The following is a 23904-nucleotide window of genomic DNA, read 5'->3' on the forward strand; positions in this document are numbered from 1 at the left end:
TCTCAGTTCTAATTAGGCTTGAAATCAGACTTCTCTTTCAGTGTATTTATAGAGTTCTTCGTGTTCAACAGCATTCTCAAGCTGACAGACATTGAAGACTGTCTAGCAGTTTGAGTGACAGCTCTCTCTCGTCTTATTCATAGCTCATTAAGGGCTTTTATTCTGTCTGATGAGCAGAACTAAACAGCACCAAAGGACAGCATGCACCACATTCTTGTACTGTGTGAGGATAGATGGGTGGATGGATGCTACAATAAGATCTAAGATTTTTGTGGCAGGCAACAATGACAAAAAAAGAAAAAAAAAAAGGAAAAAAAAGTCTGCTCATGTTGGGCACTTTTTAGCTATTCAAATAAGAATTTAGAATTCGATATTAATTCAGTTAATATTGTGGCAAGTGGCGCTCAAAATATTCACTGCACAAAATGAATGATGTTTTAATATGTTTGTTGTTGCCTCACAGTTAACAGCTTGTTAAAAGACTACAGCTGTAGATGCAAGATCAGTCTGCTATTAGTCTGTGTTTGTGCATGTCTCAGCTGTAAACACACATTATCCTGCTGTGGAGCACAAAATTCAAGATGTGCTGCTCTTCCTCCCTTCATGTCCTCCCTTTCTACAAGTCTTCTGTAACTACTCTTTCATCTGTCAAGAGCAACACTGTTCCTCTGCCTTCCCACTGTTTGTCTTTTATCCTCCTACTGAGTCAAACTGCTCAGCTCTCACAATGCTCATCAGTGACCTGCCAGTTCAAGTGTCAAACTCGTTTGAAAAAATCAATTTTCATTTCTTTCATTTTTCTGTGCCTTTCTAGATCTCTACACTGCTATCAAAAGGAGCCAGAGAGACTATAGTCGAGCAGATAGTCGAGCAGCTCAGGTCCACCGATTATAAAAAAGATAGAGATGTATTTTTCTTTTGCATATACACTCTTAAAAATAAAGGTTCCAAAAGGCTTTTTTTTCTTTCGTTTTTTTTTTCGCAGCGATGCCATAAAAGAACCAATTTGGGTCCCAAAGAACCTTTCAGTTCTCTTTTCTATTAAGTCTCTGGTGTTTCAGCTCAAAATACCCCACATATATTTTATTATATCTTATCAAATTTGCCCCATTTGGGTGCTAGCAAAAACACGCCATTTTTGTATGTGTCTCTTTAAATGCAAATCAGCTGCTGCTGCTACTGCTGCTCCCCTTTCCAGAAGAGGGCAGAGCTTTAACAGAAGATTTTAGACTTTAAAAATCTAAAGAACCTTTTTTTTTCCACTATAAAGCACATTTTATGGAATGGAAAGTTTCCATGTATATTGAAGGATGCCAATAAAGAACCTTTATTTTTAATAGTGTATTCATAGTTTTTAACTGACGTCATTCCCTTTTAGGAATGCCCACCTGGAGGGCAAAACAAGACGTTCCTCCACTGTCCCCCAGTTATTTCTACCAGGTTTTTACTAAGTACTAATGTAGTAAGACAGTGATATTGAAGGGGTGGTTGATTATGATTTTACTTTTTTAACTTTAGTTAGTGTGTAATGTTGCTGTTAGAGCATAAACAACATCTGCAAAGTTACAGCGCTGAAAGTTCAAAGCAAAGCGAGATATTTTCTTTTAAAGAATTCTCTGTTCAAGGACTACAACAAACGGATGGTAGGGACTACAACGAGCTTCTTCCTGGGTTGGTGATATCACTAACCCTAAAATTTACATAAACCCTGCCCCCGAGGACATGCAACAAATGGGTGAGGTCATGTTACTGCATTACAGAACAGCATGTCATAAAAGCAAGATGACAACATGACAAGTTATAACCGTAATTAAACTAAACTTAAACTATACCTGTTATGTCTTCATGCAGCATATATTCTCTGGCTCTGTAGGATCTTACAACAGTTCCTGCACGAGCGATTTATAGATTATCATGACAGAATATGCTAATCAATGACTTTAACGTATCCCACATCACCTACACAAATTCATCAACTAACCGTTCAGAAACGTCCTGTTGCATTCAAAATGTTATTACTTCTTCTTGAGTCTCTCCATCATTGTCCGACTCCGGTTTGAACATAAAAGGCTGAACAGTTTCTGATATTTTCAGTGAGTCTTCGTGAGGTAATCGGCACTGCTAACATGAGCTCCTGAAACTCCGCCCTCTTCTTGAGAGCAGCAGCTCATTTGCATTTAAAGGGACACACAAAAATGGAGCGTTTTTGCTCACCCTCAAAAAGTGACAAATTTATCATGCTATAAATAATGATCTATGTAGTATTTTGAGCTAAAACTTCACATACACACTCTGGGGACATCAGAGACTTAATTTACATCTTGTAAAAGTGGCATTATATGACCCCTTTAAAAGACCAAATTCAGTATGCACCTTATTAATGATGCATACTATGTACAGGCAAGCAGATGAAGCCAGAATATAAACAAAAACACGCAGTTTCTTGTTAAGAGTTTTTCCATAGAAAACCATTATAAAGAAAACCCTGAACCATTCAGCACATCACGTTCACATTCTGGGCTCATCTGCTCACCTGTGAATCATAAATAAGATGTATACTGAATTTGATCTTTTAATATCACTCTTTTAGTGCATTAAAGGCACAATATGTAAGATTTTAGGATTAAAATATCCCAAAACCACTAGAACAATGTTATATAATTTGTTGACTTGTGTACTTACATTATCCCAAATGTTTCAAAGAATGTTTAAATCCAGAGAAATAAGCAATTTTAACCAGGATACGGACCGTGTCCGTGTGTCGCCTATCAATGACATCATACCCGCGTTATACTCGATTTCGTTTTTTATTTTGTAGAAACCATGGAAACACCAAAGACGCTTTAATATATTATGTGTTTTATTAGACAGGTGAGCAACTGTTTGGATACATTCATCGACAGAAAACTAATCATGTTATACAGCTCAACACAGTAAGTCTTATTGTTTAAATCTTGTTTTCTTGATTTACCGCGAGTACCATGTTTTACCATGACTAATATTGATCTAACTTACTGCAGTGTGTAACAAGTGTCTCATAGCAGCCGCCGAGCAAACGCAGAGTAGCATTATAACAACTTTCAACACACAAAAGTAAGTAATATGATAAAACAGCGCTGCGTTACCCCACATACTCATGACCGGAAGAAGCGGAAGCGGCGACTGCGGCATAATAAAAGCTCCACTGCTGTCGAGATATGCGTCGTGCTCGTCTATCATTAGCAAATGCCTTGTTCCGCTCCAAAACCCTGCTTCTTACTACAGTAATGTTAATAAATCTTTAATAGTCCTGTTGGATTCTTTTCCACCCGCTGTAGACAGCATCAAGGTACGCCTTTGTTTTGAATAAGCGACCTCTACCTCAATATTACATATTGTGCCTTTAAGGCACTTTGAGTGTTTTTCACGTTAATGTCTCGCTGTTTTTAGTGATTGAAATGGTGCGGCAGGTGCTGTAAATGGATCACAAGTGCCCAAAACTTTTTGTTCAAGAAGGTCCCCGGTTGCAAGTCCCAGCTGAGCTGGGAGACCTTTCTGTGTTTGCATGTTCTCTCTGTGTCTGCATGGGTTTCCCTCACAATCTAAAAACATGCAGTTTAGGTAAACAAGATGTGCTAAATTAGCCATAGGTTTGAATGTGTGTGTATGTGTGAGCCCTAAGCCATGTAATGGTGAGAGTTGGGGAAAGACCTGGTAACCTACCCTATAAAAATCAAAATCGCGTATGGCAAGAGATGGCCATAGAATCACCATAGAAGGTCTGGCCATAAAATCGTATACGACTGAAATGGTAATAGATAGAGCTCACTGCAGTGAGAACATTCTTCAAAATTTCCCCTTTGTGTTTCGGGAAAAAAAAAAAAAAAGTAAATTTACACAGATTTTTCATTGAAAATCTGTAAGTGAATCTTAAGTGAAGCATTGAAAGGCCCAGACCTTCGATTTGCCCTTCAATTAAGTTGCATAACTGCCTGTTATGATGTTTCTTTCACATTCCCAGCTTTCATGCTTTTTGCTTCGCCTCGCTAAAGTGAGTCATAGCAGTAGTTGAATGTGCTACATGAAAAAAAAAATCAATGTGGCTTATCAAATAATCATATATGCATTCTGCAAGAGCACACTAGATCTGTCTGTGAATGCATGTGCGGGCGAATTACTGGAAGAAAGCAGAAGGCAGCAGCAAAGAGAAGATTTACACGTGTGGGAGAGAGAATCTAAAAATGATAGCACGGAGACGGGATCCAGATCCAGCTGATTGGTATCCATAGTAACAACAGCGGAGGCAAGTGTCGTGAGTTGTTTGTGATGCACACCAACATTAGTTCACGCGCTCACACACAATAACAAACAAAAACAATTCGGTCCATTATCTTTCCATCCTTCAAGAAACAAAGAATGAAAAAACTGGATGTTTAGAACTATATTTCTCACCAGTTTTTGGAACATGACCATGCGACTCGTGTTTCATTGTGATTCATCACTCCACACACAACTTCACATATTCTACCAAAAACTTCATTCCGTCTTTGATGTTTTCTAAAACAGCAATGGCTTTTTAAGTAGTATTCGCTTAAATTTTGCTAATTTCCTGACCAATAATTTGTGGTTAAGACAATTTAAAGCTTAATTTAAAAGTTACATTTTTAGGCTGGTCTGCCTCAGCGCTTATCACTGCAGAATGAGTGAGCTGGCCAATCAAATCAAAGGAGGCGGGGCTTACTGTTCACAGAAGATGGGTGCAAATTCTAATGCGATGCTTTAGCAGTGAAAGAGTATGTGGCAAGTAAGTAGCTAAACGTTTAATGTTTGATGATTGAAATATTCAGCGATCAACAGTAATATCCAGTGATGAAAACTACTCAAAATTTTTATGAAATTTCGCCGCTTTGAATTGAAAGCATTCTATTTGATTAATATTAAATTATTCATGTAATTCACAACTGAATGTGACGAGACAAGAAACGTTTTGCGTTTTTGTTTAACATATTAGACAAACAAATAAGAGTGAATATATTTAAAAAAATATATTATTTGCTAATAGTTTAAATTGATTACCTAATAAACTAACTACAGCTACATCCACACGAAGCCAGAGCTTTCCCTATCCGATCTTTTTTTTCCTTGTCTCAAGAAATATCTGCGTACAAACAAAACCACTGAAACCGTATATGTAGTATACATGCCAGATCAGTATGTGGCACTGTAATTCTGCCACAGGGATACACTTAAAACAGAGAAGAAGACTTGGAGCATGTACATAAACCTTGCGCGCTGTATACAAACTTTAGTAAAGCTTAGAAATAAAGCTTTACTTTAGTCAAGCTAATAGGCTCTGTAGTTTCTGCGGCAAGAACACAAACATGTAGTCCGCTGTTGTTGTTGTTGCTGTTTTGTGCTGTTAGCGCTGTCTGACTAGGGTCGACACGTGGGGTGATGATATCATCGTTTCACAAAATATACGTATTGGCTGTCCACACGAAAACGCAAGGGTGTCATTTTCAGATTTATCCACCCTGGGACCCGGTTTCCAAAAATAGTGGTTTCACCTTTTGAAAACGCTGGATCCGTCTGGACGAAACGCCTATACGATACAAAATTTTTGCGTATACAGCTAAACTCGTCTCCGTGTGGCCAGGTCCTTTACCATTCTTATTTGTTTTTTGCTATTCCCTTAAATCCCTTTTAATGAGTTAATTCCTTTTAATAAAAAAAAAAAACACCACCAATGTTCGAAACATGCTTACGGACTTGGGTCAGGGTTATGTTGATAGGATAACTCACCTCCACAAATAAGAAACATGGTAAAATGGAGCTACTGCTCTTCACAGCAGGCTTCTCTTCTGCTGCCATTGTAGATCCCTCTTCTTTCTGCTCTGTTCCTCCTCGCGCTTTCCCACTTTAGTCTTCTCACATGAAAGAGAAAGAAAGAAAGAAAGAAAGAACAGGTCAGGTGCTAGAAAACTAAATTACAATAACTTATTTGTCCTGGCACATCTGAAGCACATCTCTTGCATGACTACCTTAAAACATAACCCATAAACTAAATATTATATTTCAAACAGTTGATTGGTGATGAACATGAAGCAGGGCAACAACTGACTGCTGGATGGAGCCTATAGAATGCCCCTAAATTTCAAGATATCAGGACAAAAATGCCCCTGTATGAGTTGTTGTCTCATATTTATATCATAGGATATAGTTAAGCAACTCTTGTCCGTCTCAGAGCAACACACAGAGGTGTTTTGTTTCTGAATGAACCTGATGTTCTAGTGAACCGATGATTTAATGGCTTATTTATAAAAAGAGCAAACAAATCGAATGAATGAATGACTCTTACTCATTTAGACATTTACCGCCACCTACTGGCAGTTTTATTTCCTTATTTAGAGTATCATTTCATTGAAAAAAAAAAAAAAAAAAAGTAATATTTTGGGGATAGTTCACCCTATGTCGTTTAAAATCTGTACGACCTGTATGTCTTTCTTTTGTGGAACATAAAAGAAGATATTTTGAAGAATGTTGGTAACCAAACTGTTTTGGTCTCTAAATAAATGCCAATTCAGATGCAACTTCTGAAAACGAAAAATCATGGCTGTTGCAGCCTAAAAGTTTATGCGTAATGAAGTCTATGTTAAATAAAAATAATAATAAAAAAAAACTTTCTAAAGCTACTTTTTGTAATGTCTATTTGATGCTTTTCTCATTTAACACAATAATGACATTAAATGATCTTTTAGGGGTAATTTCTTAGCCAAATTTGATGTGCAATTAATTTGCGATCAATTATATGAATTAATCAGCACCATAATGTGTGTATATATACACACCAACAATCATGGGCATTACATGAATTGTTAGTGGCTGATCTCCGAAACAAAGCATTCCCCAAACCTGCAATGGAAAATATATGCTATTGTGTTTCATGATTATTTATTTATTGTATTTCCTGTTCTTGTAAATACTTTATAGAAAATTATTTTATTACCACTGACAGTTACATGACCCCAAAAAAAGGTTTTAAATATAAATGGTAAACTGAAATACTACAAGACTTGCTGTTTACAAACTAGATCTTTTTGGATCAATTAAGGTAGATGTCATATTAAGTGACTACTCATTACTTCACAGAGAGCTTATGACCTACAAGATTAACTATTGTGTTAAGAACAAATGGTGCAACCGTTTTTAGCAGGTTACAATCTAATTAGTAGTTTTACTTTAGGATTAACTTACAAACAGCTGGTCTAAACCTACCAAGAGCTCTCTAGGACTGGACTTTCATTCATCTGTGAACCACCGAGCAGCATTTTGTCAGTAGGTCTGTTCAACATCACACCGTAAGCCTCTGAGTTCAGGACAGGGAAATGAATATCACATGAAGCCAGGCACTAAAGCCCAACGACAGAAAGCATCTAGTACATGCCTCCGCTTTTAGTGTGCCTTAAGCTCACAGCGGTGGAGCGGTCAACATTTTACATCTGTCAGTGTGCGAGTCCTCAGGTAATGTAAAAAAAAGGAGCGGCAGACCCCAGCATTTTTTTTTAAACCTTTCCTCGTTGCGGGGCAACACTGGAAGGTTTTCTAAAAAGTCGGCCCATGTGTCGTTTTAACATCTTTGAGGAAAAAGAAAGCTAAAATGCATGATCCATGAGAGAGACATGCTCTAATGTAAGACTCCAGCGGTAAATTCATTCAAATATAATTGTAAACAAGCAAACTGGCCAACCTGGAAGAAGGTTTAAGAACAAATTGGGTCTCTCTTACTCACTCACTTTTGATGGTGCTTTAACTTGCTTTTGTGCAGTCTCGCTTTTGTTAACGTGCTTTGATAATTATGTAGATGATTCAAGCTTTAAAAAATGATGTAGGTAAAGTGTCTGGAAGAGCATATGGTCCACTCATGTTTAGTCTCAGACGGCACGCCTACAGACCAGCCATGCTCTCATTACGGACCGTCTGTTGCGTTTTACACACAAAAATTGCAAGATCGTAATCAAAATTGTAGGCTAGAATCTTACTGCTCTTGTTCATTTGAGTTTTATTTTATCAGTTCGCCAGGAAACAAAGTCAAGCTTACAGGTAGGGCTGCAACTAATGATTATTTTGATAATCGATTAGTTGGCTGATTATTTCTTTGATTAATTGGATAAAAAGACCAATTTTATTTTATTGACAAAACACACTATTCCACATCTTGCCCAAAGCTGTCCTTCAAACAAACGTGCCAACTGAATAAAGAAATAATAAAGAAAAACAAAAACTCAGTTTTAAAAGGTAAGAGGAATGTTCTGAATCTGCAGGAACACACACATTCACTCTGGACACAGTAACCTGTTACTGTCATTTCTTTATCCTGTAAATGTAAGAAATGTCTTACATTTACCTATTGAATTACATGCAGTCATCCCCTTACAATTACCACTCTCATAAAATACTTGAATTACATGTTGACTTTTAAACCTAAATTTAACCTCCAACAGATATTTCAGCAAAATTAATATTTTTGCGCTGAATATGCCTATTAATTGTCTCCCTCTCAAAGGAATCCCGTCTGTTCTGTTTGACGCACATGTGCGCGCCGGCGCTCATTCGGTTTAAACGTTTAAACGTTTAAAGCAGACTGTCAGACGAGTCTTCATGCAAAATGGAAATACTCGCATTAATTTGTAACACTTAAAGATAAGGATATAACCGTAAAATGAAAGTTTTGCGCTGATATACATATACACACATTAAACAGCACACACATCTGTCAGAGCGCCTGACAGGGTAAGCCATGTTAAATATTACGCTAATGCATTAGCTTATTGAAGCTTAAAATAAAGAATTCTCATGTTTTGGGCACCTCGGGTCATGTACCTTTCCAGCAGCAGCTCATTCTGTTTCCTTCACTATTTTAGATGCATTTTGTCCATAGAAATGCTGTAATTTGACGCAACTGGCGGAAGTTTTCCGTGCACGGTGGTCAGACGCGACTAATCGATAATGATGTTGTAGACGATTTTCATTATCGATTATTATCGATATATTTATCGATTAGTTGTTGCAGCCCTACTTACATGGTACCAATTTTATACAATGAACAATTTTCTAGCAGGTTAGTTAACTTTTTTTTTTTTTTTTTTTATGGTAAAATACCTACAGTATATATATCCCTGTATTGAATTTCTTTGAAGTGCAATTCAGCAAATTCCTCTTCCTGTCATTCCAGTTCAACTTGGCCAATTTAACTTACAACTACCACAACTTACTTTTGCACAGACAATGAAGTGAATGCACAGGTTAACTTGAACTAGTGAGAATCTGTAAAGTCACAATGTGACCGTGCGTTTGCCTTAACATGTGCAAAACACAATACAATATCCAGAACAGACGGAATCTCTAAAAGATGGGAAAAGAAATAACAGTCTCTGAAGCATAAAGAGTTCAAAACAAACAGTAACCAATTATACTCATTATAATGATTTTTTTTAATATGACATGACAAAAAAGGGGTTCAATTTAAACAAAGTTTTAAAAAATGTAAAATGCGTATTTGTAAAGACTGAAGTTCCTTTATTTGGCCAGATAAGGTGCCATTTTCCCCATGCATACTATATGATTGTGTTCAGATGGCACTAAATGAGCAGGTTTTGGTCAGAATAAGCTGCAAAGTTGGCCAGACTTTGTTGATAGTTGAAAGTCTGGCTCTGTATGACTAACTCATGTGTATCATACAATCTACAGAGCCAAGCTGACAAACAAACACAAGGGCAATGACTAAAATAATAAATTATACTGAAAGAGCCACTTCAAAAAGGAGGGCTTTTCTAGAGATGGAGGGTTGCTGGATTACCACAAATCGAGGCTAGGCTGCTACAGTATATCCTCAGAGAACACTTGAGCTTCAATTAGTACAGTCAAGTGGTTGTGGGCTCCCAGAGCAGACCAACTCCATTACAACGCAAAGCTTGCCCTGACTTTCCATTATGGTTCATGTATGAAAATATAGACAGTCTGTACCAGTTTTTATATTACATTAGCGTTCAGAATGATTGTTATTAAAGGGTGGTGAAAAGTAAAACAAAACACTCTCCTCAAGGTCTTTAGCTTTGTAACTAATCCTATAATAGAGCATTAGCTGTCTTCACCAATACAAACTGGCATTTACAATGCACAAAAAACAAGACAGACATGGTTTGGTAAAACAAATGTTTAGTACATTTGACTAAAATAAATTAATGCCATAATAAAAATACCGACTAAAATTAAATGAAACCACAACCACCCAATCGATTCCTCATGGACAAATTCAAGTCCCGCACTACAGTTTTTCTTGTTCGAGAAGCTGTTTCACTCAAATATACACTGATCAGGCATAACATTATGAGCACTGACAGGTGAAGTGAATAACACTGATTGATTATCTCTTCATCATGGCAGCTGTTAGTGGGTGGGATATATTTGGCAGCATGTGAACATTTTGTCCTCAAAGTTGATATGGCAAGTGTAAGGATTTGAGCGAGTTTGACAAGGACCAAATTGTGATGGCTAGACGACTGGATCAGAGCATCTACAAACTGCAGCTCTTGTGGGGTGTTCCCGGTCTGCAGTGGTCAGTATCTATCAAAAGTGGTCCAATGAAGGAAGCGAAGGCTGGCCCATGTGGTCCGATCCAACAGATGCGCCACTGCTCAAATTGCTCAAGAAGTTAATGCTGGTTCTGATAGAAAGGTGTCAGAATACACATTGCATCACAGTTTGTTGCGTATGGGGCTGCACTGCTGAAAGCGCCAACAGTGGGCACGTGAGCATCAGAACTGGACCACGGAGCAATGGAAGAAGGTGACCTGGTTTGATGAATCACATTTTCTTTTGCATCATGTGGATGGCCGGGTGCGTGTGCGTTGCTTACCTGGGGAACACATGGCAAGCCGGCAGAGGCAGTGTTCTGCTGGGAAACCTTGGGTCCTGCCATCCATGTGGATGTTACTTTGACACGTACCACCTACCCAAGCATTGTTACAGACCATGTACACCCTTTCATGGAAATGGTATTCCCTGGTGGCCTCTTTCATCAGGATAATGCGCCCTGCCACAAAGTAAAAATGGTTTTGGAATGGTTTGAGGAGCACAACAACGAGTTTGAGGTGTTGACTTGGCCTCCAAATTCCCCAGATCTCAATCCAATCGAGCATCTGTGGGATGTGCTGAACAAACAAGTCCGATCCATGGAGGCTCCACCTCGCAACTTACAGGACTTAAAGTATCTGCTGCTAACATCTTGGTACCAGATACCACAGCAAACCTTCAGGGGTCTAGTGGAGTCCATGCCTCGATGGGTCAGGGCTGTTTTGGCAGCAAAAGGGGGACCAACACAATATTAGGAAGGTGGTCATAATGTTATGCCTGATCGGTGACATTCACAATAGGTTAGAAAAGACTTTAATCATGGTTGCAGAAAAAGTGAATCAAGAGTTTTGCAGAACAAGGTAAACTTGACTGCTAGCTGGTGGCTAAAGTGTGTTTTGGGTGGTTGCTAAGTGTTTGCTTACTAGCCCAAGTCAGAAGATCCCTCAAAAGAGTCTCTATGATATTTAAGAAGGCAACAACATAAATCCCACCAAGGAAAATAAATCCTATTTCTTAGAAAAAGTGATAGCACACCTCTTGTTAACAAATGTTTGTCTATATAGCACAAATGAAGCAGGATGAATTATGCCACTCAATGGAGCAATGCAAACAGTGATGCTTGGTAGTTCACCCAAAAATATCATTATTTACTTACCTTCATGCTGCTCTATATGCATATCTTTCTTCTGCAGAACACAAAAGAAGATATTATGAAGGATGTTGGGGTCCAAACTAAATATGAACGACATGAGGGTGAGAAAATGATGACAGAATTATCATTTTTGGGTGAGCTATCCCATCAACAAATATCCCTTAATGCATCCTGTACAAATGAAAATCAAAAGCATAAGACATGCTACACGACTTACTCTGTCTCTCGTCTCACCCTCTTCTCTGCGTTCCTTCATTTATCCAAACCAACAATAATAAAACACATGCTCAAGAGCGTAATCCTCTTGCTGGCGTGCTGTTGTAACCACCTGGATTACACTGTGTAAGTCTATCGCTCTACTGTCAATCATCGATTTGAACGTGTCTCTGGGTTTCGACCGTCACCGAAACACATGCGCGTTTCAAATCACCTCATGCATCATCCGGCACTAGCATCGCAATTTAAAGCTATTAAAGGTGGGGGATGTATGCGAAGGCAATAAGAGCGTAAAACCCTAAAGGGATTTTGCCATACAGGGTAATTGGAGCTAGCGTTTGGGGAATACCACACCCCCATCCTCCTTCTTCATGTCCTTCTGATTTCCAGCGATATGGGGCAGGAAACATAACTCATCCTTCCAGGGTGACTCACTCCAAAGCGGCCACACTCACCGTAAAATTACAGTCATGCACCGTACACAATGGAAGAAACCCTGACCAGAAGCATGCACAATTAGATGGATAGCCACACTTACTTCACACCCTGCAGCCGTCGCGATGGATTCCTATGCAGTGGCCATAACGCGCGTTTGCCATGGAACTCCTGTGCAGCTTTCCTCTCCTCGTCCTTCCTTCTATTCTCCCACCCACACGGGATTTTTCTCGTGGAGCGTTTCCTCACATTAGCGTATGCAGATGCGCTCACGGTCTGTGTGCAAACCGCACTCGCATGCACAGGCGGATCCTCCTTAATGAGGCGTGAGAGATTAAATCGTCACCTCAACCGCAGCTCTCCAGTGCGGCTGCAGAGAATGCGCGTGTGCGCGACGGGGAGTCTAGGAGGGAGTCTGATTTGTATTCACGCTCGTGCCTCTCTCTCCCTCTCTCTCTGAGGATTCAGGTAACAGTCTGAGTTGTACTGAATGTAGGTTAATGTTAAATTCAAACTGATCTGCAGTAGGTCAAAGTTTGTCAAGCATGTTAGTCTCTATAGTATATAAAACAAACAGTTTCATTACACTCATTAGTGGTGTTTGCTATAGCATGCATCAGTATTACTGTCAAGGAGTGTTGATAGTAATGCATACAGTATAATGAATGAACAATGGCCCATATAAGACAAATGGCCGCCAATAATTGTGGATGATATTGATTGCCAAACGCTACAGTGTTAAACAATTCAATTTGTACCTCTGATTTTTTTTTTTATTCTCAAGCAGGTGTTTAGGATCAAGATCTGAGTCAGAGCTCCACGGCTTTTCTATGCAACTTCTCATTAGAAATGACTGACTTTTGGTCTGTTATTTATTGTAAGTAGTGAAAAGTGGCTTAAGGTACTCTATCATTCCTTCAAAAAGTAAAATTCTATCATCATTTACACTCATGTCGTTACAAAATATATGACTTTTTTTCTACTAAGGAACACAAAAAATGATATTTTGAGCATTTCTTCTTCTGCAAGTCCAATGTTGTTTTGTTTTCAAATATATTTTGTTATGCGGAGGAAAGAAAAGTAAATGCATTTAGAATGATATAAAGTGACATTTTTGGGTGAACATTCATTTAAAGGCACAAAATGTAAGATTCTTGGATTAAAATATCCAAAAACCGCTAGAACAGTGTTATAGATTTTGTTGATTTGTGTACTTACATTATCCCAAAGGTTTCCAAGAATGTTTAAATCCAGAAAAATAAGCAATTTTAACCAGGACACGGACCGTGTCCGTGTGTCGCCTATCAATGACATCATACCCGCGTTATACTCGATCTCTGGATTTATTTTTTTGTTAAAACTATTTAAACACCAAAGATGCTTTAATATGTGTTTTATTAGACAGGTGAGCAACTGTTTGGATACATTCATCGACAGAAAACTAATCATTGTTATTTAGCTCAACACAGTAAGTCTCATTGTTTAAATATCGTTTTCTTTCTTCAGTCGAAAAGAAATTAAGGTTTTTGATGAAAACATTGCAGGATTATTCTTCATATAGTTGACTTCTATTGGTTGAGGGTCAAAATTACAAAATTAATTATTATATTATATGCTTTATATATACAAATGATCGCCTCGCAAGTGCTTCCGCCAGACCGCCTTCTGTATTCTTCAAAAAGCTTGCGCTGTATGTCCTACACCTTCCCTATTCAACTTACGGAAAAAACGGAACTGGTGCCGCATTCGTTACGTAACTTGAATATACATTTTAATTTTTTTTTAGAAAATGACCAATCGTTTCTCTAGATAAGACCCTTATTCCTCGTGTGGTATCGTTTAAAGCCCTTTTAAGCTGCACTGAAACTGTAATTTTGACCTTCAACCGTTTGGAGACCATTGATGGAGAATAATCCTGGAATGTTTTCCTCAAAAACCTTAATTTCTTTTCGACCGAAGAAAGAAAGACATGGACATCTTGTATGACATAGGGGTGAGTAAATTTACGACTAAGTGTGGATGTCAATGGACGTTTATATTGTAGCCAGATTGGACATCTTTATTTACGTCATTTGTCAACTAATTCTAGATGTCAATAGACGTTTAGATTATAGCCAGTATGGACGTCTGTTTTCGACATATTCTGGCTGTCAGTGGACGTTTAGATTGTGGCCAGATTGGACATCATTTCTCAGTGTCATTAATCGACTAATTCTGGCTGTAAATGGACGTTCAGATCATGGCCTGGACAGGGCGGATGGGATATCAACCTGTTTTGGATGTCCAGACGTCGCTTGCTCAGTGGGAATTATCAGGAAATTTTTATTTGAAAGTGAACTAATCCTTTAAGGGCTCAAACTTTCAATTTTTTATCTGGTGGACAATAAAACGTATGAAGGACCAGAATATCATTGAGACTTAAGGATGGACCTAGCAATGCCCTAGCAAACATCCAGAACACCGTAGCAATGGGTTTTTCATGGGTAAGCACCATTAACATATTTTCAGAAACTGACAGTATCTAGAGATTAAAGTACCAAACCTTTGCTATGTTTGAATTAAAATGGTTCTAGACATTCATTTAATGTTAACTGCAGATAACAAAGACATCACTGACTGGATCAAATGCAAATGGAATCTGAAACTGAAGCAGCTTGCATGTCTCAAGGGTGATTTATGTGCATTATAGCAGTCCATTGGGTGCAAATGTGACTTAACCTTTTACTTCTAGACTGTCTCTGTGTGTGTGTTATTGGACAGCTCTGCTTAACATCAATCCCTTGAGTCCTGCATTCAGTCAGGCATTGCTGCTCACACTTGATCATTCCAATAAGGGGGGTTTCGGAGGAAGAGAAAAATCTATAAAGTCCTTAAATGCTTCATATTTCTGCTCTGCATGAAAGCTATACAAGCAAACAGCTGCTTTATATTGAAGGACGAACAAAAACAAAAAGGTCAAAATCATGAATGTATTAAAAAGCATGAATGTAATAGTTTACAGCACATAAATGTTACCTAGAAATTGAACCAGTTCTGTTTCTGATCATTGATGTTTGTTTGGAAAAGCATGCATCTGCATCATTATTACTATTGTTCATAGGGTTAGAGATCTGAACAAACCACCAACAGTAACTACTATATTTTTTCATGCAACTCGTTCTGCAAAATTTGTTCTACAGACTAGATTAAAATTATGCAATTTGTTGAGGAGATCCATGCTAAGCACTCAGACTTATGATTTGTGCAAAAAATACCATTGACTTACATTGAACTGTGACTATATTATTTTGGTGAAACTCAGTTTCACTTGGCACAAGATGGGGAATTGCTTCATGCAACTTTAGCACAGATTTTATGGGCACATTTTCACTGTTACTAGATTTGCATAACTCCTTCAGTGAATTAGGTGCTAAAGCGACGCAAACATCTCATGCAAATAAACGGCACTATCAGCGGGTGCAACTCATTCTTCCACCCATCTCCCCCACAGTGTTATGTACAATGGGTAAATGAACATCATGTTTCATTAGAGCCTGTTTCAGAAGATGTTGTAGAACCTCTAGTTCCCTAGAAAAATGGCTTTCTTTCCTGCCGCCACGCGGGAAATGATGCATGTTATTCAGCGCACCAGATGGAGGACTGATACAGATTACACTGATGCGACAGGCAAATAAACGGCCTTCCCTCATTAAAATTCATGACTAAAAAAAGAGGTCATAGCTAGGAAGAAAGGACAGGTTGCATTCCTGCCTTTTTTCCTGGTAGAGCACAACTGTGCTAAAATTGCGGGAAAAAAACCCTGCAGTATGTCTTCCTGTGTTTATAGAGCAGGTTTTTTTTATATCTTACACATTGTATTGCAACCTAACAGGCCGATATTTCTTATTTCCGTTGCATTTAATGGGCTATATGAACTATAATTCATATTTTGATATGTTCTTTAATAACATCTTAATAATATTTGATTATTCTCTTTTTCTGCAACATGTAGGAACATGTATTTCTGCTTAAGCAACTTAAAAAGACAATATGAATACAAAATTGACCCTATTTACTTTCTTAAGACATGTTCTTGATCATAAATACAGCACAGGAGATTTAAAGATCTAAATTATTCAGATGGAGAAACTAACCATTTCCTCTCACATGTTCTGTCATGACACATGAATCTGTACTCATTTGGTATGAGGTGCCGTCACAATTAATGTCTCAAAGCATCCTCACCGCCTGATACAAACAGAGACAGTAATATTAATCAGACAATACATTTCGTTTCTTTAACAAAAAATAGATTTATGACAAATTCATATTTACAAATGATAAATAAAAAAAAAAAAAAAAGAGAATAAAACCTTATTGCTCGAGATCATACTTTCATAGCTCAGGAGACATCCAAAAGGTCCCAGTTATGTTTTATTTTAATATTGTCTTTGTCGAGATGTTGCAGATTGAGATTTTAATTTTGGTGTCTGGGCAAATCTGAAGACAATGTGAGACTATGATCATGACATGTGAAGTGAGATAACTGGAGGCTTTTTTGTCACTAGAAAAAAGGGAGAATCTGGAGAGAGACTCTCCATTTAATCTCACTGTAAAAAATAATACTGTATAATTTTAACAGTAAAAGTAAATTGCTATCTGTAAAAATGCTATAGTAAGTTCCCTATATGAAAAGCTGTAGGAACATTTTGTGTAATTTTACAGTAAAATACAGCTGAATTCACAGTTTTTGGAAGTGAAAAAGAAGTAATACTACTTCTGTAATTACAGTGGAAAATCATAAAATGACATTCCCAGAATTCCCTGTGTGACAATTCAAATGTATGTTTTTGTTGTTAAATAACAGTTTTAAAATCAGTATATGCACTTTTGGGTTTTTTTGTTACATCTTGTGTTGTTAAATTAATGTTTACTGTGTCATGTGGGACTTTATATTTATGTGATATCTCTATATATTTGTATTTACAGAAAATAAACTTGCGATGAACGTTAACTCATCATGTGGGTTTTTCTGTTTCTAAGGTGGTTGTCAGTACATTATAATAGTACAAAACATATTTTAGTATTTTATTAACATCATATCAGTAATTAAATGTTTTTTACAGTAAATTTAAGTTCAAGCACACACACACACACACACACACACACACACACACACACGTTTGTTTATGAGAATCATTGGCACAGTTCTTCGCTGTGGTCGCAGTAGCTGGCAGCTCATTGAGAATCCAGATTGTGTCTGGAACAGTCCAGCAATAATTTAAATCATATACCACATGATCTTCATCATTATGAGAGACAGACATAAGAGACACGTTGACTAAAAATATACAGGGATCTTCCTCTGTCCACCTTTAGCCTCAGCATGCATGGCTGCTTCAAAATATCCCATCATGCCACTGAATGAATATTTCAGGCATGAGAGGCAAACCAAATGTGTGAGCATGTATGTTCACGTATGAGAGCATGTATAGTGGGACTAATGCATTTCACGTCTTGAAAATGCCTCTGTGAGCATCCCAGCAATATATTCACTTTAAATAGATAATTACACAATGAGAAGAGTATTATTTTACAATCATCCATCAAAATCAATGTCATTCCTAATAATATTATCATAACTTTAAAGTCAACATGAAATCAAAATTCACTGCATTTACTTAAATCAGTTTGTATTACTCCGAAAGAAAAAATAATAATTTCCTCATTCCTCATCATCCATCATTTCGTCATAGTTATGTACATAGTGTCCGAAACAACTTTTCTTTCTGCCAGGCAACATCTATAGCTATTTATTCACTCTTGATTGAACTTGAACTTGATTGATTGTTTTTACTGTTATCACCAGTGTTGGGGAAAGTTACTTTTAAAAGTAATCCGTCACAATATAGCATTACTCCCTGAAAAAGATTTTTGTTATGTAGTTATTATGTAGTTACTTTTTATGGAAAGTAATGCATTGCGTTACTTTTGCATTACTTTTTGTTGTACATTGGCTGGGCTTGCTTGTTTGATTTTTAACAAAAATACAAAACAAAAAGTTCTATTTTTGGCAAATGTAAAGATCCTTTCACAACAAAAGTGAAATGAATAAGCCTCAGGCTTAAGGAAGTGCAGCTCCCGATCTATCTCAACATGGCAACAGGAGAGTTGTCAGTATATTAATGGGAAAACAAAGTAACTTGCGTTACTTTTTTGAAAAAGTAACTCAGATATTTTGTTGTAAATCTAAAAGTAATGCGTTACTTTACTAGTTACTTGAAAAAAATAATCCGACTGCGTAACTTAAGTTATTTGTAATGCGTTGCCCCCAACACTGGTTATCACCAATGGCTTTCTAAATAATGCAGTCAATTAATGCTTGCTTGATATATTAAACGTTCAATAACAGCAAATAATAGCAAATTTGAAAAAGAAGAAAATTAAAGTTAAAATAATGCCTACAATCCCCCGATAGGAAACATCCACATTACACCATCTAATGAATTCATTGAATATCATTCAATAAATAAATAAAAAGTTTTTTTGTGACATTTTGAACTAAAACTTGTCCCCGAAAAATAGGTTTCTTCAGAATTATGTTTTTTTTTTTTTTTGCTCATGCATTTGAGGTCAGAAGGGAGCAGATGTGAGTTGTGTGATGTGGAAGCATGTCATATTTTAAGGCCTGGGGCTCTCTGGGTTCCTCTGAATACAGCATGGTCGAAATCCACAGTAGAAAGTGTTTGTGAGTCACGCCAGAGCAAATCTCCTGCAAACAGGCAGAACCCTCGGGATATGAAAGATGGAGCCACTTAGAGGAACCAAGAAACTGGAGGATTGTGCCATAGGAATCATGAAATAATTATGGAGATAATGAGTCATTATCACTAGTTAGTACACACTCATTTGGAACAAAGAGGAATATATAGATACACTGTGACAGTGGCGTATGATTTTATGTCATTATTTGGCATAGATTCATAAAGAGCCAGCTTATACTAAAGCTAAAGACAGGTTTATATATCTGTGGTTACTCACTGGAAACGGACGGCTGATGAAGGTGCTGAAGTGGGAATTAATTTGACAGAATGACTGATGGTAGGGCACTGCAAGCCAACAGTTGCAAATATGAACACAAAAGAACAAAATGGTGCTCTGGAGTATGAGCTTGTTTATTATTTATGCATTTTGGCCATATAGCCCTATTGCTCACATCAAATGACTCTATGGATCATAAAGACACACATAAACCTCCACGGACATATCCATGAATCAAACCCGGAGCGAAATGCTGACAGCTATCAGCTAAAGCTTTCACTGAAATATACAGTAGAAACAAAAACAGCTGCAGTATAATAAAGAATATCTATTGCCATGCTCACACTATTAACTGCATTTTTCACTGTTAACTGCATGTTGTAGTGTGATGTACATACAGTAATCAGGTGAAAGTTCATGCTAAGGTGAAGCTATAAGTGGACTCTATAAATCTGCACTTTCACTGAATATAAATGAGATGAGAGTTGGAAAGATCCCTCTGTCATGATGGCTGAGAGCTCTATAGCTGTATCAGCATTAGTCAGAACGTCTGCAGACATCAGCATCTCTGCCATCAATCTACAGCAGTCCTGCAACCTCTAACCAGGACATTTATAGAAGACTTGACTGTTGGCTGATTGCTTTTACATCTGAATTTGAGAGACTCTATAACAACTAAAACTGATAGAGGTAAACAGTCAGGGAGACCCATCAGTACCTTCTGATGTTAGAAGTAGCCTATCTAGTTCAGTCATAAAACTCTAGATGGCACAGGCTGATGGTCCTTTACATGCAATCTGCAATCAATCACATCATTACCACGTGGCACAAGCTGATTGGCTTATGCTGATCCTGCAGCCAATGAGATTGCTTGCTAAACATTTAAATAGTCTGGTTGAGTGTTTGCTGTAAGCTATCAGAGTTCCTCTGAACCCCTCCACCTGCCCAGCTCCACCTGCCTAGATCTGCTACGGGATTTATGTATGTCTATTTATGTATGTGTCTACTTATGTATATTTAAGTATAGGTCTCTGTGAGAAAAAATATAACATGTGATAATAACATATACTGAATAAAAACAAACAAATACCATATATATTGTTTATTACAGAGAATAGTGCCTTAAACCCCCAGTACACTCTTAAAAACAAACATTTTAAAATTTGTTATGCAATCAAACATTGCTAGTGTTCATCAGAAGAAAGCCTCATGTGTCGTGTGATGTGCCAGTTGCTGAGCAGATTGCTTTTGTGTTTGGAGCTTAAAGACAATGCGAGACTATACAGCTTTCCTGTGAGGAGAGCAGATGAAAGCAGAAAATGAAAGAGGTCGAGGAGAGAGGGAGGTGTTCTGTGGGCAAAGCACACAAGCAGAGGACGACTAATCAGCTCTGCGCAACAATAACATAAAGAGTGTGCTTCCCTACAAATTATTGCATCACTTAAAGGAACAATTCACCCTAAAATGAAAATTCTGTCACCATTTACTCAACCTCATGTCATTTTAAACCAATATGAATTTACTTCTGGAATACAAATAGAGATGTTTTGAGATGCAGTGCATTTGTAGCATTCAATTAAAAATCAACATTAATAACAACTGACTGTAATGTCATTGTTCCTGTTCTTGTTGTGCACAAATCACCAGTTATTTCAAAGAAAAGAAAGATATAATAAATATATACTGCAGACTTTGGGAAAAGACATTATTCAGATTTTATTCTCAGGAGATTTCAGATAATTTGCTCCCCATTAAATATGGAAAATATATCTATATCTATATCTATCTATCTATCTATTTATCTATCTATCTATCTATCTATCTATCTATCTATCTATATATATATATATATATACAGTATATAAATTCAAGTAAGGCTGACAAAATTCCTTTTGTTAAATTTATAAAAGTTTATTATGTAAGGTGAACACATTTATTGACTTAATTTACCTTATTAAATTAACTATTTACTATTTATTATGCACTCCAAAAAAAAAAATAAAAAAAAATAAATCGTTGAACAAACTTAATTTAATTGAGGGCAGGAACTCCATCCTATAAACATTCATATATGAGTGTTCACAGCCTAAACACAGGCTCCACTCTTCTGCATACTGGGTAACCACAAAATTCAAAAACATTACAGAAACTTATCTTAATGTCCAACATATAAAAAAACACATAAAAATTACACTTTAAGCCCTAAATTTACTCTCCTAATACAGTCTCTTGCAAAGCATGCTGGGAAATACAGATCCACTGCCCAGTTAGTTGTCAACATTAGTTTGTGCGTTTCACTCAGCAATGTTGACTGAACAAACACTTATAAGTAAAGCTGACAATACTCATTTTTAGTATACTGAATTTATTTTTAACTAATTTATTTGTACAAATTACTCAATATATTTGCGCGGAACCCACTTGACACTGCTTTTTTAAGTATATCCAACAATTGTGAGTGTAGAAACAACTCAGTTAAATTAAGTTCATGTAGTTACATGAGTTTTTAAGTAATGTGAACAAGGATGGTTTGAGTGAAACTAACAACAGTGAAAGTTCTTTTTTTTTGAGTGAATATATAATATATATATATATATATATATACACACTATATTGCCAAAAGTATTGGGACACCCCTCCAAATCATTGAATTCAGGTGTTCCAATCACATCCATGGCCACAGGTATATAAAATCATGTACCTAGGCATGCAGACTGCTTCTACAAACATTTGTGAAAGAATGGGTCGCTCTCAGGAGCTCAGTGAATTCAAGCGTGGTACCGTGATAGGTTGCCACCTGTGCAATAAGTCCATTTGTGAAATTTTCTCACTAGTAAATATTCCACGGTCAACTGTTGGTGGTATCATAAAGTGGAAGCCATTGGGAACAACAGCAACTCAGCCACGAAGTGGTAGGCCACATAAAATCACAGAACGGGGTCAGCGCATGCTGAAGGCTCACAGTGCGCAGAAGTCGCCAAATTTCTGCAGAGTCAATAGCTACAGACCTCCAAACTTCGTGTGGCCTTCAGATTCGTGTGGCCTTCATGGAATGGGTTTCCATGGCCGAGCAGCTTCCACGGCCGACCATATGTCGAAACTTTTGGCAATATAGTGTATATTTAAAGGCAACACAGTGCAGTCTGCATTATCTCTTATTTAACTTTTTCAAGTAACATGGGAAACCTTCATTTGTCTTCATAAGCACATCAAAAATAAATATCATACATTCTTAAGACAACACACAGGGTCCTCATAAACCTCATTAAAAGTGACAATCAACAAACATAATTATGTAGAAAGATGAACTCTGAACATCACACACACACACACACACACACACACACACACACACACACACACACACACACACACACACACACACACAAACCCAAAAAACTAACAACTAACAACAACAGCAGGAGCATAAACAAAGCCAGCTAAGAGTAAAAGGACCATGCAGCGATGCATGCTGGAAATCTGCAGCATTGTTGCATTGTTCAAACTCTATGCTGAGCTGGTTGGAACGACATTTGGGTATCTGTATCCTAGTATCAGTGACTCAAAAAACAATCATTCGAAGTATGTGGCCACGTGGAAAAGCAGAGGCAAAGAGACCCATAGCCCTCAAAACATTAAATTATAGATGAACTGATCTATAAATAAACATGCATCCCAGGACATTGTGTTTATGATTATGACTGTTTTGTGTAGTGTCTTTTGGATATTTGTTTTATGCATATTTTATGATAAGAACCAGTTGTTAATGTAAACTAACCTATACCGAGTCTGGTGTCTATGAGTTTGTATTTTGAAGATTTAAATGCTCGTGTATATGATATGTCGATACCTGTGCAACATATCAGTATTACAAGAATCTTTAATAGTTTCTTTTCCATCTGTAACCAATCCAGTTACATGCACACGATCTGCTCAAGACAAAGCAGCGTAAATTTTCAAACATGTTCTTCAACCAATACGCCGATATAGGTCGTTTGTCACTTCCTTGAAATATGACCCATAGGAGCGTTTGCTAAAGTTGCGCCCCTATCGACAACAGGACACTTTCATTTTAATGCATTGTTCCCTTTTATCTGCGTCATATTTCGGGTTTTGCATAGCTCAATTGGCAGATCATTGCAATATATAACAATATGCAATCATGTGATCATGCGATCGTGTGTTCGATCCTAGGGAACGCATGTGCTCATAAAGTGTATATGCACTATAAATCACTAAGGGTAAGTTTAGGGGTGGGGTGGGTGTAGTCGTTAATAAAAAAAAATGAGTTTTGCTAAATGGAAATAGGACAAATGGTGTAAAGAGTCCACACATTGCATTTAAATGAACACGCATTTTAATTGGTAACGACAGTCATACGTCAATTCATGACGACAGATGTAACACGACACTGTCATTATTTTTACGCCAGCTAGAGAGCGCATGACTTTAAAACGTAAATATAGGTT

General features: G+C 37.3%; 1 protein-coding gene across 5 annotated transcripts in view; it reads right to left on the reverse strand.

Moving 5' to 3' along the window:
- Positions 1-12850, reverse strand: part of plppr2a (phospholipid phosphatase related 2a) — a 46432-nt gene extending 33582 nt beyond the window's left edge. Inside the window, exons 1-3 of one of the 5 annotated variants that reach the window (XM_051888103.1) lie at positions 12519-12850; positions 11768-11798; positions 5782-5903 (exon numbers count right to left, since the gene is read on the reverse strand). In XM_051888103.1, the coding sequence (XP_051744063.1) occupies positions 5782-5850 (69 nt within the window). In that variant the 5' untranslated portion in view covers positions 5851-5903; positions 11768-11798; positions 12519-12850. Of the gene's footprint in view, positions 1-5781; positions 5904-11767; positions 11799-11981; positions 12189-12518 lie in introns of those variants that run through there. The other 4 variants (XM_051888102.1, XM_051888099.1, XM_051888105.1 and 1 more) reach the window with 4 other exon arrangements.
- Positions 12851-23904: the final 11054 nt, after the last annotated feature.

Source organism: Ctenopharyngodon idella, chromosome 3 (assembly GCF_019924925.1).
Source record: "Ctenopharyngodon idella isolate HZGC_01 chromosome 3, HZGC01, whole genome shotgun sequence".
Taxonomy (NCBI): Eukaryota; Metazoa; Chordata; class Actinopteri; order Cypriniformes; family Xenocyprididae; genus Ctenopharyngodon; species Ctenopharyngodon idella.